General features: G+C 47.2%; 1 protein-coding gene across 14 annotated transcripts in view; it reads left to right on the forward strand.

Moving 5' to 3' along the window:
* The window catches only part of Cacna1b (calcium voltage-gated channel subunit alpha1 B), a 154,264-nt gene that overhangs the window by 92,800 nt on the left and 36,280 nt on the right, over positions 1–25,184 (forward strand). For 10 of the 14 annotated variants that reach the window (XM_036184139.1, XM_036184125.1, XM_036184128.1 and 7 more), the window contains 12 exons: positions 8,742–8,868; positions 11,592–11,721; positions 12,041–12,100; positions 13,448–13,554; positions 14,154–14,165; positions 16,186–16,282; positions 17,733–17,893; positions 20,589–20,726; positions 21,752–21,953; positions 22,222–22,386; positions 23,514–23,624; positions 23,971–24,054. In XM_036184139.1, the coding sequence (XP_036040032.1) occupies positions 8,742–8,868; positions 11,592–11,721; positions 12,041–12,100; positions 13,448–13,554; positions 14,154–14,165; positions 16,186–16,282; positions 17,733–17,893; positions 20,589–20,726; positions 21,752–21,953; positions 22,222–22,386; positions 23,514–23,624; positions 23,971–24,054 (1,394 nt within the window). The remainder of the gene's footprint in view (positions 1–8,741; positions 8,869–11,591; positions 11,722–12,040; positions 12,101–13,447; positions 13,555–14,153; positions 14,166–16,185; positions 16,283–17,732; positions 17,894–20,588; positions 20,727–21,751; positions 21,954–22,221; positions 22,387–23,513; positions 23,625–23,970; positions 24,055–25,184) is intronic. The other 4 variants (XM_036184130.1, XM_036184131.1, XM_036184136.1 and 1 more) reach the window with 1 other exon arrangement.

A 25,184-nucleotide genomic window follows, 5' to 3' on the forward strand; every position in this document is an offset into this window, starting at 1 on the left:
CCATTTTCTCCTTATAGAAGCTGTCCCTGTTGGATACTGTTTCAGATGAGGATAAAATAAAAGGTTGTGTTGTTGTTGTTGTTGTTTTGTTTTGTTCTTTGCTAGCAGTTACACTTGTTCTGTGGAGCACAGGTCAGCAGTTTGGGGCAATGTGTTTGCTTTCTAGTTAACGGTGTCCTTTTCTAGGGGTGCAATGGAATTTAGCATTCTTGTCAGGATTTGGGGGGGTGCTCTTCATTGTTCTAATGCTCTAGTATGCTGAATCCCTCTGTTGCACCATTGACCTCGGCCCCTGAAGCCTCACCAGCATACAGTGGCTCACTCCCTCTTTGTAGTGAGTCTTGTCTTCAGTAGCAGGATCCAGGTGGCTTCTTTCAGGCCCAGGGACTTACCAAGTCCACTACTTTTAAGTTCCCAGGTGCAGTGTTCAGGTTATCTGGCCTCAGACCTATTCTTAGTATTTATTTATTACCGATGGGATCTCTCTTCTAGAACAGGCATCAACTGATGTCCAAATTTCATGTCACCAGGACTCTGATATACTCTCCTCCTCCTTTGTCTCTGCATGGTTCTTCAAATCTCCGTTTATCTTCCCATTTCCTGTTAGATCCAGACTCAGACTGTTGCCTAGACCATGCTAGCCTGCAGTCGTCGTCGTCCCCCCCCCCCCCCCCACCTTTTCCCTAGCTGCAGTAAAGGACGTGGCAAGTTCACTTCTGAGAGCCTGTCTGGGAATCCCTGACCCCCTCAACAGACTCCCAGGTGCCCTGATTCCAGAGAAATGGCAGACACCAAGGAAGTTCACAGGCTCACATTGCCAGACTCTGGGGTAGTAGAGGGTTACTGGTGGCAACACCCCTCCCACCTTTTAGTGGGTGTGCTGTAACTAAATGTGCCTCTCCTTCCCCACTTCCTGCCCTGGAATTCCCTTCCCTCCCTGTGTTCCCATGAACCTGAAAGACAGCCTGGCTACATGAAGTCCCCCTTTTTCCTGACACTTACAGGAAGGAACCCTGACTCTGCCTCATGGGTCTGAACTCCTTCAGAACCCCCGCCATGCTGCTGTCTTTCTGTCTGTGTAGTCATGGCATTAATAATGTTTAAAAATGAAAGTGTTACCTAAATGACGATCAGTTATTCCCTTGAGCTCCAAATCAAGATGGCTCACTTCTGTGTCTAAGTTCATAGGATTAATTTTTGTTTGTTTGTTTTGTTTTGTGTTTTAATCTCCTGTATGTGAGAGATGTTGACTAGGGATGGCTTTGTTCTCTCTCCTTATCGACCTTATGGCTTGTGGCAGGTTCAGGGAGAAATACAAATGTAGAAAACTGACACATCTATGTGAGGCGGTCTCCTGCTCTGTCCAGCCATATTTATTTTAGATTTTAAACAAGTGTTCTACCACTGACCTGTATCTCCAGATTTCTTTTTACCTTTTGTTTTGAGGTAGGGTCCAAGGTCTTACTAAGTAGCCTGGGCTGGTATTGAACTTGTTCTAGTGCAGGCTACTCTTGAACTTGGGGTTTTCCTTTTCCAATCTCCTGAAAACTGTAACTTCAGGCCTGGGCCCCTTGGAGCCCTGTCTATGTTTCCGTGTCCCTTCCTCTGTCTTCCTCTAAAGGCCGCTTCCTTTAAGTCACTCTCAGTGGCAACCTGCATCATGGCCTTCTCCTCCGCTGTGTCTTTGTTCTGGGCTTGTTAATTACTGCTCTTACCGGTTCCTTTTTTCTTATCTGCATTGCAAGGTCCTTTCTCCTGTGTTTTCCTTTGATGTTCTCAGCTCATGACATTTGGGCTTCTCGACTTTGTGCATTTTAAGCTTTAGATTTCACTCTTAAGGATTCTTTTGATTATAAGTAAGTTTTGGAAGCTTGTTTTTGTTTTAAGTCTGCCTTTCAAGTTTCATTGTTCCTTGTCTGATTCATCTGTGTGGTTTGAATTTGCAAACAGTGGAGGTTTCTCTCAGGGTGCCCTACCTGTGGCAGTGACTCAAGATAGTAATGAGTATGGCCCAAGTAAAACGTAAACTTTACTTAGAACAGAATGAGGCTTTCAGGGGAGGGCCAGCCGCCCAGTTCTCAGTTGTGAACTTTGTAGATGGCTGTGTTGCAGAATCAAAGGCTTGCTCTCCCTGGTATTTTTCTCCTTTCTTTTGTTGACTTCGTTATCCCTCCTTAGCTTTCATTACTTCCATATTTTAGATCACTTCTGCTTGAAGAAGCATTTCCTAACTTTTTTATTTATTTATTTATTTATTTATTTATTTTTATGGAGTTTGACAGTGGCAACTTCTCTGGACAACCTGTATTCCGGCATTGTTGTGAAAAGTGCTTTTCCTTTGGATGGAGTTCTAGCTGCTGGTTATTTTTTCTCCTCTTGAGACTATTATTCCATTGTCCTCTGCCTCCTGTTCTGTTCAGAAGCCAGTTGTTAATTCAAATTATTGTTCCTTTGTATAGCTCTGTCATCTATCCATGGTTGCTAAAATAAAACTCTTTTTATTTGGAAAATTGAAATGTATGAAAAGTAGAGACAGGCATAGTGAACCCCTGTGTTCTGTTCCTTGCCCTTAGCTTGCTCTCATGTACCAGTCACATTCTGGTTGTTTCTTGTTTTCCTCTGTATCGTGTTCAGAATAACCATGCCAGTAGGCATCTCAATCAGGGGTTTAAAATAATCATAGTAGCTTTATTGTACTGAATGCTGATAGTAATTCCTTTATGTTGTTCATTACAAATTCCAAGTTCAAATCATACAGTTGTCTCAGAAATAGCTTTTTATAGTTATTTCATATGAATCATTATCCAGACAAGGTTCATTCATTTGCCTTTTTAAAAAGTCTGTCTAAACTTCTCTTTTAAGCATCTCTCTTGTGTTTCCTTGTTTATCTGCTGGATAGAACTTCCCGTATGCTGGAGTTGGTTGATTGCATCAGGTATCCTGTGTACCTTTCTTTACCCATACTGCACTCTGCTAACTGATAGGGGTGTAGACAAGCCTTCTGAACTGTGATTCCTCAAGACTGTTGTTGGCAACTATGTTGTGTTCTAGTAGTCTCCTTGGCCTCCACCTAGTAGATGCCTTTGCTGTTTTGTGAGAATCAAAAGATGTCTTTAGACATCTGATGCCTACATATCTGGAGACCTGATGGTAAGATGAGCCCCAGTGATGACAACTTGGCCCAGGGCAGCATCACATGCATCTCCATAGGTGATGTAAGATGAAGCCCTTTCTTGTAAAATTCCCTATCAGCCTTTCCCCCCAGTAGCTCCAGTGATGAAGACAGTTGTTATCCGATGTGTGATTTCAGGAAGGGTCACATTTTCCATTATTTCTTCTGCAGTTATTATTGTGATCTTTACTGGGAGGAAGATCATTGCTTATGAAATACTTGGTTATCTCCAAATACACTTGTGTTTGTGTTAAGAAAGGTCGTGCTTATGTTTGTCCACTTGCTTATGAATTTTCAGAGCAAGAAATCAGTATCTTAGCAACTAACCCAAATATAATCAATAAGAAATATTACTTTGAGGGATTGGGGATTTAGCTCAGTGGTAGAGCGCTTGCCTAGCAAGCACAAGGCCCTGGGTTCGGTCCTCAGCTCCGAGAGAGAGAGAGAGAGAGAGAGAGAGAGAGAGAGAGACAGAGAGAGACAGAGAGACAGAGAGACAGAGACAGACAGAGACAGAGAGAGAGAAAGAAAGAAATATTACTTTGAAATTTTAGATTTTGATGTGTTTTGATTTTTTTTTTAAATTACTGTTACTTTTGATACTTCAGGTTTTCCCATGTTGACCCAAGGAGTTCCTTTAAATTGGGTTTTTGTCCTTCTCACATACTGTGGACATTTTTAAAGATTTCTTGTTCCCCTGTGTAGCATATTCCAAGGACCATTATGTATGTCTCTTCCAGAAAACCATGTATCAGACACTGCCATTATGGCCAAATTTCCCTTCCCTTCCTGCAGGAATCCCTGCCTTCAGTGACAGTCCTTTCAGTTCCTTAAGGCTGCTAAGAACTGTAAGAAGGTGTGGAAGCTCGCCTCCCTAGGGTGCCCTGTGCTTGCATATGAGGGCCCAGCCCTGTGGCTACAGGTCAGTGTGACCTTTAGGGCCCCTTGAGAGTGCTTCTGCTGGACTCCTGAATTCACCCCTGCTTGGTCCCTTCACGTCTCTCTCCATTTCCATTTCCTTCTGGTTGCTTCTCTGCAGCCTGACACAGACAGACGGCACCAGGATAAATCACGGCCTGTGTGCGTTGCTATTGCGTCAGTCAGTCTCACTGCAGTCAGTCCAGCTCCGTCTGTGGCATTTGGGATGGAATCTAGGGCCTCGCCCATGTTAGGCCAACTCTGCCTCTGAGCTGTATCTCAAACCTGCCGCTGGACTCTTTCGTAGCTTCTAGACTTCAGTGCTGAGGTTTAGTGTTTAGTGCTATTGTTAGTTTTGTTGTTCATTTGTTTGTTTTGAGAAGCATGTCACAGATATGCCACATTTATTATTAAATATAGGATTTATGTCTGACTTCTTTAGTTTTGTATTCTTGTTTCTTTTATCTTGAAAAATTTGTCTTTTTATTTTGTTTATTCTTTTTTCCAGAATGGTGCTTTTTTTTTTGTTTGTTTTTATCTTTTAAAAAAACTTCTCAGCCGGGCGGTGGTGGCGCACACCTGTAATCCCAGCACTCAGGAGGCAGAGGCAGGTGGATCTCTGTGAGTTCGAGGCCAGCCTGGGCTACAGAGCAAGTTCCAGAACAGGCTCCAAAGCTACACAGAGAAACCCTGTCTCGAAAAACAAACAAACTCCCCCCCCCCCTCTCTCTCTCTCTCTCTCTGTGTGTGTGTGTGTGTGTGTGTGTGTGTGTGTGTGTGTGTGTACCTGAGGGCCAGTATCCTAAGAGGTCAGAAGAGGACGTTGTATACTGTTAGACTAGAGTTACAGGAAGTTGTGAGCCACCTGATGTGGGTGCTGGAAGCTGAACCCCAGTCCTCTTTCTCAACTGTTGCGTCACTTCAGGCTCAGAATAGTGGCACTCAACCAAGGAACGTTGAGAGTGGGAGAAAGAGTCTCCTTGAGGGAAGAGGAGCACAACTGGTCAGCCCCCAAAACATAGCTCTGTATGAGATTATACAGACTGGGCAGGTTAAGAATATAATTGTATATACGTATACATATTTGTTGTAATAACAATTAATGAAAAAAGAGGTCATACATTTGCAATGAGCCTCTGAGTGTTGTGATTACAGACATATACCACCATGCCTGGCCAATGTCTCACTTTTGATTGATGTGATCTTTAAAGTCCATTACTCAATTACCAAATGTGAAATTTTTATTTTAATCTTTTTTGATTGTTACTATGATTTCTCATTTAATTGTGCCATGATTACAATATTGACCTGTTTGATAATTTACCTTGAGGTTTGTTGATAATTCATTCTCTGAAAGCTTGGCTTATGGTTGTTTATATCTTAAGCTACTATTTTGTAAGTACATTGGCATCAAGCAGTGGCATGTGTCCTGTTTTACTCAACTTCCCTGTCATTGCTGCTCAGTGTTTTAGTCCTTTTTCACAATCCTGTAAAATAGAAATCATCATTGTTTATGTATAGAGATGATATTTATAATTTCCAGTTTATTGGCATATTATTATTTTTTTTTTTGCTGTAACATGATTTATGTGTTCCTGAAAATGCAACAGGCCTATTGGAAAGGGGTCCATATGACTGCAATGAACGTGAATGAAACAAGAGTGGTCTCTATAAGGTACAGCAGACCCCTTCTACATGGCGTTTGCACCCAGAGTGGAGGCCAGTTAGTCCTTGGCAGTCTGAACCCTCCTCCAGCTGTGGCTGCTGCAGGACTGGGAGGGGACTTGCTGCCCAGGGAGCCTGGTCTCTTCTGTACCCAGGGCCATTGGTCTGTGCAGCAGAGTTGCCTGTAGCTTCACATTCTCCTTAGGGGTCTTCCCTCAGGGCTCAGACACTGTTGTCTTCAGACTCCAGTCTTTTAACCCTTGTCTCTATGGAACAGGTGGTTGCTGTTAAATTTTGTTGCTGAGTCCAACAAATGGGAAATGGTCTGAGAGAACACATTGGTGAACACGTGGGGCTCTTGTTCCTTCCTCCCAGAGAGATTTGCTCTCGGGTTCCCTCTGGTTCTGACCTCAGTTTCTTCAGACAGGCCGCACCTGTGTTTCTTCAACTGTCCCAGGGACTGGGGGTGGCTGTGAACCAGTTCCAGAGTTTTATTGCTTGACATTTTTGAAAAGATTCACTTTTTATTTCTCACATTGTATATTTGTCACCCAAAAAAATTCTAAATCTGAAGTCATTGGGGGTGCAATTGATGGCCTGTCGTATCTACCTTTTGGACTGTGGTGGCCTTGTTTCCTTGTGTGTTCGTTGGCATTTGCTTTTTTTTCTTTAAAATGTGATTACTATCTATCTGCCTTCCCTTCCTCACCTGGCAGTGTGAGGTCATTTCCTCCTACAAAGGACTCACTGGCTGCTCACTTCTGTCTTTCTAAGGACAGTACCATGCCAGATGTGTAGGAAAATGGGCCTAAATTATTTTAAAACTCCCTTGGTCTATAGAGATTTTGTGGCCTAAATACAGTAAGCTTTTGTCAGGAGGACTTACATGTCCCCACCTCATCAGCCCAGTGTTGCTCAGGGTAGCCACTTCTGGAATGTGGTTTGATGAAGGAGGCCGTTTCTGCCCTGTCTTACTGTGAGTGCCAGCCTTGAGGATCCCATTTCAGCACCAGTGGTCATTTTCCTACACAGCCATTCCTTGGGTCAGTTCAGAGTTTGGCCTGGAGGAAGGAAAAACTACATCAGTGGTGGCTGGCACTCCACTCTTGGAGTCTGGCTCTCTCCCTGCCTCCCCCGTCTGCAGCCGTCATTCTGTGTGTGTGTCCTCCGTCGGTATAGTGACCTGTTATTAGAAGTTGTTTAAACAAACTGCTTTTGAGAGTGGTTCACACAGCCTGTGGCAGCTCCATCCTGGCCCTTCCTCTTGTTTTGCTCCCTCCGAACCCTGTCATGGACACTGCTTGCTCTCTTTCAGATTCATGGCCTCTTTTCACTAATTGTCATTGCATACATACATGCATATGTTTATAATATTTTCCATGGTTTTATTATGGCAAATTCTCAGTAATAGTTCCATCCAGGCTCTGGTGTCTTTCATTTTTTAAAAATAATTTAGTTCTTTGAATCCAGATTGTTTTTTTTTCCTCATTTACTTCTTGGCTTTGCTGTATTTTGCAGGGAGGAGTTAAAAAAGTCCCAATGTTAAAATGATACTTTCTTTAAAAGCAGTCTGTGCTCATCATGGAAACATTTTCTAAATGTTAAAAGTGAAGAAATAGTTGTTGCAGAAATCTACTCAGTCAGTCTTCTTGTCCTGTGTCCCCATGTGCAGTGCCTCTGCTGTGACAGGGCTCCTTTGGGACAGAAAGCATAGTGCTCATGTCTCTCCACTGGTACCATTTCATATACCTCGTGTGTCTTTAAACTTAGATGCTTTCAGTACCCTTTATGTGAGGATTTTTGTACATTACCTGTGGTTGTATGTTTTGTAAAGAACTTGAAAGGCTCTCTCTACCACCGGAGAGGATGTCGTATGAATTAGTAGAATGTTGGTGTGTGTGTGTGTGTGTGTGTGTGTGTGTGTGTGTGTGTTTGTATGTGTACTACTGATTGTTTTCAGAAGACTGTGTGACTTACATCTTCAGCAGGAAAGTTTGATGGTGTTCATTTCAGAGCATTTGCTTTAACATCCTCACAGGTGGGTGATTCTGGAGGCAAACTCTGCTGCTTTGCTCTGGCTGTTCTCTGCTGCATGTGAGTGGCAGAGATGAGGGAGAAGCTGGACTCTTTGATCTCCTCTGTGGGCTTTGGCATGAGCACCTCCATTTCTGTTGCTCTTTAACATCTTCTTTGGTTTTGTGTATAGTCTTTAAAAGCGGGGGGGGGGGGGGAAACTTTGCTCAAGTCACTGCCCTGTGTCCTTTGATGTCTCTGCTGAGGTCTTAGCAACCCTTCTATCCACAAGAATTGAAACAATATGTTACTATAGCTAAGAGTTAAGAATTGAGAGAAATGTATAGCTTACCTGCAAAGGACGCCACTCCTGGCTCTTATAACCTAGGGAGGGAGCTGAGATTATGGCACAAAGAGGGTGGGCACTAGAGAGCAGAGGAGGGGACAGTGGAGAGGCAGCCATGAGTGGGAGTCAGAGAAGAGCCCAAAGAGCTGGGTCTAGAAGTGGAGTGGCTGCAAGGCCTCTATTCTGCAGAGCTCTGTAAGAGAAGCCCCAGACCAAGGCAAGCTAGATCTGGATGATAGGGTTCAGGGAGTACCTTTAGGTTTATGGGTTCCTGGAAGTCCCTTGCTTTATCCTGTCATGCTGCCCAGAGATCCCAGGCAGAGGGAAGGACTTACTAGGTTGGGAGGCGTTGGTGTCCACATCAAGGGCGCGGTACCACCATGGTGTCTCACATCACAGTAGAGGAGGCAGGCGGGGCCTGCTCAGATGTGTTAAGCCGTCCTTTTCTCCAGGTCTGGCAGTGGATCATGTTCTGCTCAGTAAAGCATTGTTCTTAGCCAAATAGCCTTCCTTGGCTGGGCATAAGATAGCCTGCCTCACTTGTCCATGGCCTGGAGCTGGGAGAGACCCATGTGCTATGGCTTTATGTGTGTACACCCCTAATTCTGAGGCCCTGTGTCCTTATAGGTGGTAATGTGGACGTGGAAGGCCAAACAGAGGGCAAGAAGGAGGCAGAGGCTGATGATGTGCTGAGAAGAGGCCCCCGGCCCATCGTCCCATACAGCTCCATGTTCTGTCTCAGCCCCACCAACCTGTGAGTCTCCTCAGTGCCCACGGCCTGGGTTTGTCCTACCTGTGTCTTTGTCATGAGTGTGTGATCACACTAGCCAGCATGTGTGGGTTATGCCCCTTGTAGGGACTAATTCTATTCATTTGTTGAACATCTCTGTCATAGCAGTCCTGTGAGACACATATGTCACGTTGTTTTATAGATGAAGACACAGGAAGAAGCAGAAAGTTCTGTGTCCTGTATAGACACAGCCACATAGTCTTGGTGGGGGGCGGGGTCAGAGGCCAGTTCCTTTCAGAGGCTGGGCATCAGCCTTCTTGTTCACTGCTATGTGTGTCGCCTCACACAGGCCCTGTTTATACTTACGCATGTAGCTCACGCCATTCGCCTTCCCTCTGTTGCCATTGTGTGTTCTTTCCCATGTTGGTCATGATGTATCATCCACTCATTGTTTCGGTACTTTGTTAATCTAAACAACATGTACATGCAAATAGCCTTGTAGTGCTGAAATCCAGTGATGATGAAGACAGGCAACACTTGCCTTTGTTTAAAGCATGTGGTTCAGTGGGAAAGACAAACAAGCAAGACGATGCAGTGACATATAGGATACTGACAGGATGAGTACTAGGAACAGTGGGCTGGTGATGTGGGCTTCTGGAACTGTTAAAGTTAGTGGGAGGATCAGGCCGGGGCCTCAGGGAAGAACGGCTGGCTCAAACACTTGCAGATGGGACGAAGGACACGCTGGGAAAGAAGAGAGGGGTTAAAGCCCTACAGAGGCCAACTGGCCAGAGTCGGGTGGGTGGTGAAGAAGAGGTCAGAGGTGGCGACCTGAGAAGAGTGACTGTTACTGTTCAGCTGCCTTCTGCCCTCTGTTTTCCAGGAGTCTCCACACAGCTCTTCTTACCAACGCTCACCCTTTCCACCCTTTGTTTCTTACTCAGCACCCGGTTACTGGGTGCTTATGCTGCTAGGCTCGGGGTTAGGAGTAAAGGGCCGCAGAGACATCCCTTTCCCCTGCCTCCCTTGGAATGACAGTGTCGGTGAGGCAGAGAGATGTGAGATGGTGTTCTGGAACAGGCGGGAGAAGGCTGGTGGAGTTATCCTCAATGGAGCGATGTCTCAGTTGAACGTGAAGGATGCGTCAGGGTGACGTGGAGAGGACATTTATGATGGTCCAGAAGTAGAAGGCACCTAGTTGGATGGATGTAAAGAGAAGGTCCCTTTGGCTGTCTTGTTGAGGACTGAACACAGTGGGGGCCTACGTACTGCAGTGCAGTGCTGTTCACTGGTGGAAGAGTGTGGAAAGGAGACTGAGGAGGAGACAGACAAGGAAGATGTGACCTCGGTAGTCGGAGTAGAAGCTTGGAAGTGAAGTGCTGGGGGGACATTTTCAGATGCAGAATATGATAATGAATTAAAAATAGATGGAAGTGGGGTATCGGTGATAAATGAATTCCTGTTTGCTGACGAAAGGCAGGGAAATCAGTGAGACCAGAAGTATTCTTGAGAGACTGGCTGAGCTTTGGGGGTCTAGATAGTGGTAGCTAGTTCATATTATGAGTCCATATGACTTTTTCAGCCATTCTTACTGGTTTTTTTTTAACCCTCCTTGTGTATTTATCTCCTTGCTCCTTAAGCAAAGCCCACCTCCTTTATTCCATTTCCCAAATCAGATCACTTGTATCTACTATTCACACAAAAGTAGGACATGTGGGCATCTCATGGCCAGCTGAGCTAGGAGCACAGCTGAACAGAAGAAATGTAGCTAGGAGCTGGATGACTGAGTTAGAAGAGGAGAGGGCATGCTGAGGGATAAAGGGCTAGCAGGCTGCCTGGATGTGGGAAGAGTAGCTTTGTTGGATAGGCAGAGGGTTAGAGGAAGCGGAAAGAAATAGGTGGATGGTGGCTGAGAAGTTGCAATCCTTTGACAGTAGACATCCCTGGGGATGTAGAGTTGGGGAGGGACCTGGAAGGGTTGGTGGCAGGGGTAGACTGGTGGAGCCTATTGAGGCTCTGGTGGTAGTAGGAGAGATGTCTCTTCTGCTTGCCAGGTCTCTGGCTGTTCTTTATTGTCTGCCATGTGGGTTCAGTCTTGCTGACCTGGCCAGGCGGCTGCTTTAGTACTTGGCAACTGAGAGACTCTGACTTGTTTATCACTGCACTGCTCAGTGGTGATTGCTCACTGGAGTGGAGCATCATGTATCCAGGGACTTAGCTTTCTCATTTGATGCACAGTGATGTTGAAAATCAAACAAAAGTCCTGGTCAGCTGATGTGAGCAGCAAGTGCATAGTGGTGGCTGGCACCCATCACAGGCTCAGGCACTCTGGGGCAAGAGTGGCCTGCTTTCCACCAGGCTGGTGCACTAAAATATTTTCTTCATGGACCACCTCCTCTAACCCATTCCCTCTACTTACATGGTCTGTGAAGGGCCGGGTGGTTGCTGTCATCTGCTCTGGGGCTACAGACAGTGCACAACTGAGTGGAAGCAGTTATGCTCCCACAGAATGCTATTCACAGGCCTAAGGTCTGGCCTTGAACTGTGGTTTGCTGACCCCTGACCTGAAATGCCTTTTTAGGAATCTTGGTCACAGTCACCTGGCTGCAGACTTTTCACCACAGAAATAAGGGACGGGCAAAGCTCCATTCTGATGCTGCCTTGCTTTCCTGTGGTAGCCAATGAGCCCTTCTTGTGGGAGAGATTGACATACTCAGCCTATGGTGACCTGAACCTTGTCCTCACAGGCTCCGTCGCTTCTGCCATTACATTGTGACCATGCGGTACTTTGAGATGGTAATTCTCGTGGTCATTGCTCTGAGCAGCATTGCCCTGGCTGCTGAGGATCCTGTGCGGACTGATTCATCCAGGAACAATGTGAGTGCCAACTACTGGGACACTGCTAGGACCCGAACATGTTCCCAGGGTCCACAGGGATGAGGCGGTGCTGGTGTCCTGTTTTACCTCTCTGGGGGTATTAGAACCAAAGATCTGGAAAAGCCTGTCACCTTTAGCCCTTGTCTTGGTAACATACCAGACTTAGCAGGGCAACCACCAAAGACTCCTTCACAGAGGGATGCCCTGGCACTGTTGCCAACTGATTCTACTCAAAGACCTGGGGGGAAGCTAGGAGCCAATGATGTATCCCTGGCTCTAGATTTAGTCCTACCTAAAGCAATCCTACTTTTGGTTCTAGGCTTTAAAGTACATGGATTACATCTTTACAGGCGTCTTCACCTTCGAAATGGTCATAAAGGTGAGATGTAATGACTTCTGCAGCTTCCATGGAAGCATGTAATGTGTGCCACCAGGCATGAGTTCACTTGGCAAATGTGCATGTGTGCATGAAGTATTTTGATGACTGAAAGCCTTACAAGCCACAAAGGGTCCCCTGGTGTCATGCGGCCCCATGAAATGCTGCTAGGGTCCTTGGTCCTGCTGTTCTTGGCTTCTGAGTATGGAGACTTTGGGCTTTATTTAAAGTGTGTGTGTGTGTGTGTGTGTGTGTGTGTGTGTGTGTGTGTGTTCAGCTTCCTCTCCCGGGTTGCTTCATAGCCACAAAGAAGGAGCCATATAAAAGGCAGAGAATAAAGACCCTAGAGAGAGATGGCTGGAGCATTGTTAGATGCTGAAGACTAAATCTCCATAGGATCTAGAGGTTTCCTGATAGGCTGAGAGCCTGCCATGTCATCACAACTTCTACTTTCTTCACAAAGTGCCCTTTGCCTGGGTCTGGCATGCACAGATGTGCGTTCAGTGCAGTGAACTGCACACACATGCACATATAGCAGTGCAGCTGAAGGCACATGTGCCCCTACATGCTTGTCGTCGGTTCAGAGAGACTGCACACGGAACAGTTACACATGATGCATAAGTACATTACTTCCGCTGCTCATATGCTTGTGCTCTGTGAGGAAGGGACGAGCTCACTTTGCAGATGAGGATGTTGAAGATAAAAGATGGTGGTATTTGCCAAAAGTCACTGTAGCAGAAATGGCAGAGTTAGGACATGAAGCTTGGAGCGGCTTGTTCTTCTCCCCTGAGCTGAGCTCAGGTCTGGGCTATGTGAGTTCTCAAGAAGAAGAAGGGAGCATGTCTGTTGCTAGAGAGGTCGGGGGTGGCGAGACAGACCTCTTACCACAGTGGAGCTTCAGGAAAGTTTGGATCCTAGGCAGGACTTAAGACAGTTATATCCTCTGTAGGGACATTGAGGTCAAGGCCCTACTGAAGCCATTTAAGAGAGTGACCCAGGGACTGGAGAGATGGCTCAGTGGTTAAGAGCACTGACTGGTCTTCCAGAAGACCTGGATTCAATTCCCAGCACCTGCATGGCAGCTGACAACTGTCTGTAACTCCAGTCCCAGGGGCTCTAATGCCAGTGCACATAAAGTTAAACAAAAAAGAGTGTGACATGTGTTGTGTCCCCTCTCTGAGAGGGTATGTAGAGTGTGTCTGAGCTACGCTGAGGTCATAGTGTACACAGTATGTGGTGTGGTCTGAGCAATGGGGCTATACTCAGAACTATGTCCCTCTGCGGCTGGGGCCTGCCTCTGCCTCTCTTTTCCTTATGCACTGTACTCTAATATCAGCTTATCCCCTTAAGATGATAGACTTGGGGCTGTTGCTGCACCCTGGAGCCTACTTCCGGGACCTGTGGAATGTTCTGGACTTCGTTGTTGTCAGTGGAGCCCTGGTGGCATTTGCTTTCTCGTAAGTAAGCCTCATCTCTAGTCTGGAGCCCGTGGGTGTAGTGAGAACTACAGTGGGGTGTGAGGGTGAGGAGAGAGAAAGGTGAGGCTTGGGATTGGTCTGTAGCTCTGCAACTGCACAGGCAGGGCTGTCTTGCCTTCTGGGGGCTGGAATGTGGGGTTGAAAACTGAGGCCATCTGTTCCTGACACTACCTGTGGTCTGGGAACTGGCTGGGCAGCCTTCTGATTTGGGGCACCTAACTTGCTCCTTTGGTGCCTGCTTTCCTGCTCTGAGGTGAGTGCCCGATTGAGGGATTGGTGTGTCACTGCCCCAGCTGGTAGAAATCTTTGTTTGTTGGGGTAGATGAGACTATTCTCTCTGATTCCTGTCTTGGTTACCCTTAGCTTGGTGATAGTTGGGACTAGACCCTCCACGGAGTCTAAGTTGGGCCAGGCATAGGGAAATAGAAAGGGAGTTGTGGGATGGGATTTAGAGACAAGAGTAACCCAAGGGGAGGGTCGGTATTTCTCTGGCCTTGGGTGGGCCAGTGGAGGCTTGTGTTCTGCCTCCCCAGCACTGACTCTGTTCTCTTTGTCTTCTTGTTGCTGGACTCTGGTAGGAGCTTCATGGGGTAATGCCTCCCCTTCCCTTCATATTGCCTAACATCATGGCACGCCTGTGGCCTCTGGCCCATCCATCATGGCCTCACTCCTGCTCATCCACCTTCACCTTATTTAGGCTGCATGCTACCTACCAGGGGCCATCCCCAGGCCACCATTCCTGCCATGCCTCTGGGGACTGGTTGGGGGCTGGGCTGGGCTAGGCATGGTCGCCCTTGGTAGGGAGGCCCTCAGTGAGCAGAGTATCTGAGTGTGAGTATTAGAGGCTGGAGCACTGGCCCAGAGAACAGTGAGGGGGTCTGGTTAGAAGCTGCCAGTAGTGACCACAGTCCATGATGCTGGATGTCCTGAAGTGCTTTGCCAAGTGGCTACTCTCTGGATGTACGGCTTTCTTTTTTCTTCCCTCTGCATAACTCCCTTCCCAGTACCTCCCAGTGTCTCCTCTGGGTGTCTTCATGGACCCTCTGTCCATTAAGGAAATGACAGGAAATGAACAGTTTGCTAGAGTGTTAGCAAGGGCCCTGGAGAGCTCCAGGAAGTGTGTCAGAGAGGCTCCAGATGGCATTAGGGAAAGGGTGGGACTCAGCCTGTGGTCTCTGAGTGAGCAGAGGGGAAGACATGAGTCCAGAGGGTAGCTCCGATAGACAGTTCTTCTTGGAAACACCTCTCTTGCTTGGCCCCTCACCCTGGCCAGTCAGTGTCTTGGTTCTGCCAGCGGGAGGCGGGCCAGGGTGGGTCCTGGAAATGTTGGGTGACAGAAAGGCAGGTTTTGTTGTCTTGTGTCACCAAGCCAGCCCAGGATAACCTCGGACTTGAAAGCCTTCTGCCTCAGCCTCCGTATTTCTGAGATGTCCAGCTTTAAGGATGGTTTGATCTAATTCTGAGATGTGGAAGTGTGGGGGGTCATATCTCTCCTTTCCTGTGAAGAAGGCCTAGGATGTACAGCTGCTTTCTGTTTATCCTAGAGTTTTGCTTGAGCCCAAGGGAAGCCATTTGGGGCAGACTTGCAGGCCAGGTTCAGGGGTCTGGGTAGGAATGATATCTGAGCTGGCTAGGATAGGGCTCCCTGTATATAGGAAGCCTCCCTAGCCTTGCAGGCCTCAACCTCTAACAGGCAGAGACAGCATTTGTGTCTGCTCTGGTTTCCTGGGGCGGGGGGCTCTTTTCTAAAGATTTATTTATTTATTTTGTGTGTATGAGTGTTCTATCTGCATCAATGCCTTTATGCCAGAAGAGGACATCAGACCCCACTATAGATGGCTGTGAACCACCACATGGGTGCTGGGAATTGAACTCAGAACCTCTGGAGGAGCAGCCAGTGCTCTTAATCTCTGAGCCTTCTCTCCAGCCCAAGTGTTCTTTCTAATCCTAGGATTTTGAGCTTGCTGCTATTACTAACTTTCTGACTCTCCCATCCCACTTTTCCTGTCTGCTACTTTCTTGATGGTCCTGGCATCTGGCTGTTTCTCTGGCTCTGTCTTTCTCCTTCCTCCTCTCTACCTCTCCTTCTGCCCTTCAGGTGTCCCTCTCCTCTCCCCTGTCCTTTTACCCGTCTAGTCCTTCCCTGTCCCTTTACTCCAGTATCTGGCACTGCTTCTGTATTAATGTGTCTCTTTCTTGCTCTCCCCTACTTCCATTTTGGTCACTTGAGGGCTCTTCTGCAGCTGATGACAGTCAGGTGGCACCCCCAAATTCTAGCATAGTAGGTGGGCTCACAGACCTCTACTCTGCTGGCTTGGAAGTGTCTGTCAGGAACTCTGGGCAGGTGGAAGGAGCTCTTAGAGCCAAGAGCCTGGGGTCTTTCCTCTTGAGAAATCAGCTTTCCTTGTATACCAGCGGTGTCACTCTGGTTTGGTACTAGCCCTAGCCCACTGTTCTCAGACAGCCATGGGAAGAGTTTCTCCACTAAGTCCTCTACCTGGAGCCTGAGACAAAATGCACAGGCCTTATTAGACAGACCAAGTGGATTGGGTTGGAGCTGGACTCAAGCCAGCTCTCTGCCTGTCAGCATCAGCAACTTCTCCCTTCTAGAGGATCCAAAGGGAAAGACATCAATACCATCAAGTCCCTGCGAGTCCTGCGTGTCCTGCGGCCCCTCAAGACCATCAAACGGCTGCCTAAGCTCAAGGTTGGAGTCTGGAGCTGGGGCTTAAGGAGTGTGCTGTGCATGTGGGTGTGCTGGTGTGTGGTGGGTACGTGTGTCTTCACAAACTGTTCACCTGTATGAGGAGGTCTGTTCCCAACAGAGGACCCTCTTCCTTGACCTCAAACACCAGATGGGACACTATGACAGGGCAGGGAAGAACAGAGGACAAAGGGCACATGAGTAGGATGCCAGGAGTCAGGGACTCCAGAATGTAGCTGGTGGGCTCAGCAAAAGAGGGTGGGTACTGCTGAGTTCCTGGACGAAGGAAGTGCAGTGTAAACCTAGTCTAATAATTAGTAAGCCTGAGTCAAAAACAAAAGACTGGCCTGGGGATTTAGCTCAGTGGTAGAGCACTTGCCTAGCAAGCGCAAGGCCCTGAGTTCGATCCTCAGCTCAAAAAAACCAAACCAAACCAAAACCAAAAACAAAAGGCTTTGTGCTCCTTTACTCTACTAGACTTCAAGATCTAGGCAGTAGGTTTTCATTTCAACAGCTTGGACTTGTAAACCTCAGAGACACTAGTCAGAGTGTCAGGGAAAGGAAAGGTGGCTTAGTACTTGTATATCAAGTGGGCAGTGGGAAGGGAACTAAAAAGGCCTCAGGGAGTCCCTGGGCCAACGCAGCACTTGGACTTGAGGCAGCAGGAAAAGAATGCTGTGCATGGGCTGCAGCTTCCTTGGCCCAGCCAGCTGGCAGCATTTGGAGTGTGCTAACGAGTGTCTCCAGAGATTGCTTTCCGTCTTCAAGGTAGCTAGCCTGGAAGGTAGATCAGCTCTGGGAGCAGGGTGAGGATCCTGAGTAACATCTAGATCCCAGAACACATTCCAGTTCTCTGTCCCATGGTCCTCAGGGACACAGTCCCTTGTCTACAACTTTAGTCTTCGCCCATATCAATGCTGCTACTGGGCAGGAACAAAGCGGGCACAGTGTACAAGGTCAGTGCATTTTCTCTGTACAGGCCTGATCCCTTCTGGCTCCTTCCTGTGGCCTGGCACCAGTCTATTGCAAGGCCAGTTTCCCTGGGTGTCCAGGTGGCTGGTCTAGTACCTCCAGACCACTGGTAAAAGCCAGAATCATGCTCCCTTCCAGAGAGAGGGGGAGAGAGGGAGAGAGAGAGGAGAGAGAGGGAGAGAGAGGAGAGAGAGGAGAGAGGGGAGAGAGCGCGCGAGCAAGCACGCTGTTAAGGTAGCTTGCAGTAGCGCCTCCTGTGGTCATGGTTTAGAGGGCCTTACACGGTTCTTGAATACCTCTGGGAGTCTGGGCCTTGGGGGTGTTGAGATTCTGAGCCTGTGATCCCCTCCATGCCCTCCCTTTCCTACCTAACCCCATCTCGTGCCCTCTCTCAGTGACCGACTCTCCCTAGGAGCCCTGACTCCACGTTGCCTCTCCCTTGTGGAGTCTCTCACGGCCCTGCCCTCTCCCTTGCTCACAGGCTGTGTTTGACTGCGTGGTGAACTCCCTGAAGAATGTCCTCAACATCTTGATTGTCTACATGCTCTTCATGTTCATATTTGCCGTCATTGCAGTGCAGCTCTTCAAAGGGAAGTTTTTTTACTGCACCGATGAATCCAAGGAACTGGAGAGGGACTGCAGGTAAACTGAGGCTTACTGATATGAAGGTTCATCCCTCATGTGAGCACCTAGTTCCTTTTTACAGCTTAGTATCAGCTCTGTAATATGTCACATATAAAAAACATTAGTTACTCTTTTTTATATGCATTGGTGTTTTGCCTGCATGTATGTCTATGTGAGGGTGCAGATCCCCTGGAACCGGAACTATAGACAGGTGTGAGCTGCCATGTGGGTGCTGGGACTTGAACCTGGGTCCTCTGGAAGAGCAGCCAGTGCTCTTAACCCCTGAGCCATCATCTCTCCAGCCCCACGTATTAGTTATTGAGTCACTTGTTACCTGATATTTGGGTTGTTTCTGCTTATTGCAGATAATGCTTGCCATCAACACTTTGGACAAGTTGTTTTGTTGTAGATGTGTGTTTTAATTTCTCTTGCATGTGTGGCTAGAAGCAGGACTCCTAGGCAATATGGTAACTGTTTTGGTATTTGAAGAGATGCCAGATGGTATTTAAAGTGGCTTAGCCATTCTGTGTTCTCCCAAGAGTTCTGGTTTCTCTCGACACTCACCAGTATTTGCTAGTTTCATTGCTTTTATTTTTAGTTGTCATTCTTTTTATGTGCGTGTGTGCGCGCGTGCGTGTGCATGTGTGCGTGTGTGTGCGTGAGTGTGTTGCGTGTGCGTGTGTGTGTGTATATGCGTGCGTGTGTGCCTGTGCACCTGTGCGCGCGCGCGCGCGCGTGTGTGTGTGTGTGTGTGTGTGCACGTGTGTGTATGTGCGTGTGCGCCTGTGCGTGTGTGTGTGTGTGCGCGTGTGTGTGTGTGCGTGTGCGCCTGTGCGTGTGTGTGTGTGTGTGTGTGTGCGCGTGTGTGTGCACGTGCGTGCGTGCGTGTGTGTGTGTGTGTGCGTGTGTGTATGTGCGTGTGCGCCTGTGCGTGTGTGTGTGTGTGTGTGTATGTGCGTGTGCGTGCGTGTGTGTGTGTGTGTGCGCGTGTGTGTGTGTGTGTGTATGTGCGTGTGCGCCTGTGCGTGTGTGTGTGCGCGTGTGTGTGCACGTGCGTGCGTGTGTGTGTGTGTGTGTGTGTGTGTGTGTGTGTGTAAGGTGGGGGCCATGCATACTTGGCACAGTGTGTGCAGTCAGAGGGCTCTTCCCTTCTTCCACCGTCTAGGTCCCAGGGATTGAACTGAGGTAGTCAGGCTTTGTAACAAGCACCTTTACATGCTGAGCCCTGTCACCCTGTTTGCTTTTATCTAGTTACATTTACCTCAGTGTTGTTTTGATTTGCTTTTTTCTGATAATTAATGATGTTGAGCATTTTTCATGTAATGGTTGGTTTTTTTTTTGTTTTTTTTTTTTAGAAGATGTGTTTGTTACATATACAGTGTTCTATCTGCATGTACCCCTGCCTGCCAGAAGAGGGCAACAGATCTCATTACAGATGTTGTGAGCCACCATGTGGTTGCCGGGAATTGAACTCAGGAGCTCTGGAAGAGCAGCCAGTTCTCTTAACCTCTGAGCCACCTCTCCAGCCCATGGTTGGTCTTTTGTATGACTTCTCGAAAGGAAACTTTTATTCAGATATTTGATCCATTTTGAAAATTAGGTTGTCTCTCTTGATGTAGATTTTATTCATATTTTATATGTTCTAACTACAAGCGTTCTGACTGACAAAGATTAACAATAGTTTCTCTGATTATTTGGATCATCTTTTCACTTTTTTTTTCTCTCTTTCTTGAGACAAGATCAAGGCTAGAACTTATGACCCTCCTGCCTCAACTTCCGGAATACTGGAATTGAAGGCATGCACCACTACCCCAAGAGAGCTCTTATTTAAAAAATTACGTACTGCATTTATTTTGGGTGGGGGCAGATGCCAGAGCATCCATGTGGAGGTCATGAGACAACTTGTGGAAGTCAATTCTCTCTCTTTCTCACTCACATCTTAGGGATCAACCTCTGGTCATCAGTCTGGGCAGCATGTATTTTCACCCACTCACCCAGCTCCTTTTTAATGGCGTCTTTTGAAATGACAAAAGTTTTTAATTTTGCTGAAATCCACCTTTTTTTCACCTTTGCTGAAAGTTTACCTTTCCATCTGTTTGTTGTTCATGATTTTGATAATCTAGCTAAGAATCCATTACCAAAACAAGCTCACAAAGATTTTCCATGTGTTTTCTTCAAAGCATTTTATAGATTTATATAGATTTATGTACATTTGCAGTTTTGGTCCAGTTTTTTTCACTCTTAATAAAATTTAATTATAAAAAAATAAAACGGGCTGGAGAGATGGCTCAGAGGTTAAGAGCACCAACTATTCTTCCAGAGGTCCTGAGTTCAATTCCCGGCACCCACATGGTAGCTTACAATCATCTGTAATGAGATCTGGCGCCCTCTTCTGTGTATATAATAAATAAATAAATAAATCTTAAAAAAAATAAAACAGTGAACTCAACCAGTTCCAAAGTCTATACATCTCAGTGATAAATAATGAAATTGATAATGAAAGTGGCCCGATTTTCTAAAATCTGTAGCAGGGTATAGGTGGTGGGTTTGCATGTTGGGTGGTTGGAATGAATTTGTCTCACCACCATCATTGCGGAGACTGCACTTTCCACATGGAATAGTGTCAGCTTTCAGGACCCGTTTGACTGGAGAAACATGGGTGTGTGTTTGAGCTGAGTGCCTTTAACTCTTATTCCTGTGTTCCTATTTCCAGGGGTCAGTATTTGGATTATGAGAAGGAGGAAGTGGAGGCTCAGCCAAGGCAGTGGAAGAAATATGACTTCCACTATGACAATGTGCTCTGGGCCCTGTTGACGCTGTTCACGGTGTCCACAGGAGAGGGGTGGCCCATGTGAGTGCTAAGCTAACCACTGTAGCTAGTTTGGCAAAAAATGAGTAGCCTGAGGCACAGTCTGCTTGGTTTATCTACTTCTAACCCCATAGTGAGGTCAGGTGTGATATAGATAAGAGCCCTGTTCTCCCAGGAGAGAACTGAGTTTCACCCCTAAGACATAACTATGCACCACATTCCCAGAGTATGACTTGAGCCCTTTCTGTGAAGCAGACTTGTGCCCTGTCCCTGAATACAAGCAACCTCGTCCTGAGGTACACACATGAGCCCTATCCCTGAGATACAGTCCTAAGTTCTATTCTTGAGATGCAGACCTGCTTCTTCTCCCTGAGGTCTAACACTGAAGTGAATACTGGATCCCTGTCCCTGAGGTGCAGACATGAGCCCTGTCCCTGAGGTGCAGACCTGAGCCCTGTCCCTGAGGTGCAGACATGAGCCCTGTCCCTGAGGTGCAGACATGAGCCCTGTCCCTGAGGTGCAGACATGAGCCCTGTCCCTGAGGTGCAGACCTGAGCCCTGTCCCTGAGGTGCAGACATGAGCCCTGTCCCTGAGGTGCAGACCTGAGCCCTGTCCCTGAGGTGCAGACATGAGCCCTGTCCCTGAGGTGCAGACATGAGCCCTGTCCCTGAGGTGCAGACCTGAGCCCTGTCCCTGAGGTGCAGACATGAGCCCTGTCCCTGAGGTGCAGGCCTGAGCCCTGTCCCTGAGGTGCAGGCCTGCGCCCTGTCCCTGAGGTGCAGACATGAGCCCTGTCCCTGAGGTGCAGACATGAGCCCTGTCCCTGAGGTGCAGACATGAGCCCTGTCCCTGAGGTGCAGACATGAGCCCTGTCCCTGAGGTGCAGACATGAGCCCTGTCCCTGAGGTGCAGACATGAGCCCTGTCCCTGAAGTGCAGAGATGAATCCTGCTCTTGAAGTACAGACCTGGGCTCCATTTCCTGTATGCAGACTTGAGCCCCATCCCAGAGGTGCAGACCCAAACTCCCCTGGAAGCTCTCCTGAAATCTGCTCTCCCCTTACCTAGGGTGCTGAAACATTCTGTGGACGCCACCTATGAGGAGCAGGGGCCAAGCCCCGGGTTCCGGATGGAACTTTCTATCTTCTATGTGGTCTACTTTGTTGTCTTCCCTTTTTTCTTTGTCAACATCTTTGTGGCCTTGATCATTATCACCTTCCAGGAACAGGGGGACAAGGTGATGTCTGAATGCAGCCTGGAAAAGAATGAGGTAGGTAGATGTTATGGGATCCTGGGACATGGGCATATGGGCAAGATCACCATACTTCCTTCTATGTGTGTCTGGCTTGTGGCTGGCATAGGCGGGGCCTCTTTCTTTCTACAAATAGAGATTGTGCTGGTCAGACGGGCCTACCTGGAGGAAGCTTAGCTGCCTATACTGCCTTCTCCTATCTGGGCCCCTGAAAGGGCATGGTGGGAAAGTTCCGGTTGTAGTGGGCAATGCGTTGTGTTCATGGCACTCCCTTCTCTTCCTGCAGAGGGCTTGCATTGACTTTGCCATCAGTGCCAAACCCCTGACACGATACATGCCCCAAAACAAGCAGTCATTCCAGTATAAGACATGGACATTCGTGGTCTCTCCACCCTTTGAGTACTTCATTATGGCCATGATAGCCCTCAACACAGTGGTGCTGATGATGAAGGTATGTAAGGCCCACTATACTTGCTAGGGGTTTTTCTGAGGAGACATTTCTTTCTCTCTCTCTGTCTCTGTCTCTCTGTCTTTCTGTCTCTCTGTCTCTCTCTCTCTCCTACTCGCCCCAGATAGAGAACCCATAACAGACCAAGTAATGATTCTACCAAAGTCCAACCATGAAAACCAAAGAATTTTTTATTGAGATTACTTACAGAAATGGACAGGGCAAATGTGGCTGTATTACTAAAAAATGAAACAAAACAAAAACCCACCTCATCATCAGTGATGACTATCTTAGTTAGGCTTTTTTTTATTGCTGTGAAGAGACACCATGACCATGGCACCTCTTACAAAGAAAACATTTAATTGGAGCTGGCTTATCGTTTCAGAGGTTCAGTTCATTGTCATCATGGCAGGATGCATGGCAGTGTGCAGGCAGATGTGCTGCTGCCTACATCTTGTCCAGAAGGCAGCAGGAAGTTGACTGACAGGAAGTTCACTGAGTGAAGCTTGAGAAAAGAGACCTCAAAGCCTGCCCCCCTGTCCCCTCCATCCAGTGACACACTTCCTCTAACAAAGCCACACCTCCTATTAGTGCCACTGCCTTTGGGGGCCATTTTCTTTCACACCACCACAAAAGCTGTAACTGAAGAGCTCTCTCCACAACTTACAGGTGGCTCAACATGTCTGAGAATCTCTTTTTCTGTAACTAAACTAGTCAGAGCCCCTCCCCCAGCAGTTCACCGTTTCTATACTCCTCAGGAAGGACCCTTATGGGTCTTGCAATTTCAGCTAGAGGGAAAGTTTGAATTCAGAGAAAACTGCTGTATAGCTTGGGTATGGGTCTTATTTTGAGGCCCAGTAGAGGATCCCCTTCTTGCTGGCACATGTTGGAACTGAGTGACCTCATGTCCTGGCCATCACATGGTGCCTATGGGATCCTATTCTCTCTTATTTGTAGCTGAGGCAGTGAGAAGGTTCTGGAAGAACTGGAAAGAGCAAGGAGGGGTGACCCAGGTACGGGCAGATGTAGATAATTTTCTAACCACTGGGTTGTCAGGGAGATACATTGGTTCCAGTTGGGGTGCTGGGGCTAGTGTGTCCTTGACCATCAGCCCTTATTTCTCTGGGCAGTTCTATGATGCACCTTATGAGTATGAGCTGATGCTGAAATGCTTGAACATTGTCTTCACATCCATGTTCTCTATGGAATGCATATTGAAGATCATCGCCTTTGGAGTTCTGGTATGTGCCTCAACTTCCTCTGTGCTTTTTGATAAGCTGCCTTCTAGTATTCTTTCCCTCTTTTGAGTGGCCTTTGCAACACATGTGATACAGTGGGGTTCCCAAGGAAGAGCTGCTTTGCTCTCAGTTGCTTGAGTCTTGTCCTGCCCCTGGTCTGGGAAGCATGCAAGTCTGAGATTCTCCTTTCTGGGCTTTTAGCTCTCAGTTGTGCCCCTTACCCAGGCTGCAAGTATTTGCATGCTAAGATCTATCCCCCTTGACCCTTTCTTAATTAGTGGCCACACCCCCCAGGTCTTTGCCAGGATAAGCCTTCACCACTAGCACTGACTGTCCTCTTTTTCTCCAGAACTATTTCAGAGATGCCTGGAATGTCTTTGACTTTGTCACTGTGTTGGGAAGTATTACTGATATTTTAGTAACAGAGATTGCGGTAAGTAGCATTTCCTGTCCCCCATCCAGGGTCCAAAGTGGCTTCCTTCTAGAGGGATTCCCCTTAGGTGTGTCCCCAGGACCCACTGTTACTGCCTTCTCATGAGCCCCAGGAGTTCCAGCACAGGTCGCTGCTGCTGCTGCTGCTGCTGCTCTCCAGAGATGGAGCTGGATGACTGGGGATTGTGTCAGCAGTTGGTCTTCTTGGATAAGAATATAGTTCTGGGGCTGGAGAGAGGGGTCAGCAGTTAAGAGCACTGTCTACTCTCAGAAAGGATGGGGGTTCAATTCCCAGCACCCACATAGAGGTTCACAACCATCTGTAACTCTAATTCCAGGAGATCTGACAGCCTCTTCTGATTCCCTTGGACACTAGACTTGTACACAGCCATACATGCAGACAAAATGTGCATATACACAAAACAAATGAATCTTGTTTTTTAAGTGGTTCTCAGAGGTCTTTTAGGTTGGTAGCCTAAGAATCTCCTGGAGCGCCATGGTAACTGCTGGCCAAGAAGACAGGACTCTTAAGGGGTGTGTGTGTGTGTGTGTGTGTGTGTGTGTCTGTGTGTGTGTCTGTGTGAGTGTGTGTTGGATGTATTTAACAACTTGGTATCAAGAATATATAAGCCAAACCCAGTAAGAATTTATAACCCAACAAGAATTTATATTTTCAAGTCTCTACTTCTCTATTGAGAGATATTCTTATTAAAAATATATAGATATGCTCTCTTTGCCTGTTCACTCTTGCTGGTAAGTCCATTCCTTCACTGGCTTTAGAGCCTACTTCTTCAGGATTCTGGCATATACTGAAGACCAGCTGAGACATCCCCCCTTGTAGACTGAGCAACTACTGGATTCTTGGACTCTCCATTGGTAGACAGTTATTGTTGGACTAGCCAGACCATGGCTTGTAAGCTGCTCTTATAAATAAATATATATATATCCAAAAATTGTCCAATTTCAGGGCATAAACAGATTTCAAAGCGTTGGAATAAAAAAAGCAATATTTTTTAGTATGACACATTAAATTGGAAACAGAAAGTCTCATCTCTAGGAGCAGCTGCTGAAGTGGATATTCATATAAAAGTTATTTCTTAAAAAGGGAAAGTAATTGGGGGGGGGGCTGGA

Source organism: Onychomys torridus, chromosome 4, assembly GCF_903995425.1.
Source record: "Onychomys torridus chromosome 4, mOncTor1.1, whole genome shotgun sequence".
NCBI lineage: Eukaryota > Metazoa > Chordata > Mammalia > Rodentia > Cricetidae > Onychomys > Onychomys torridus.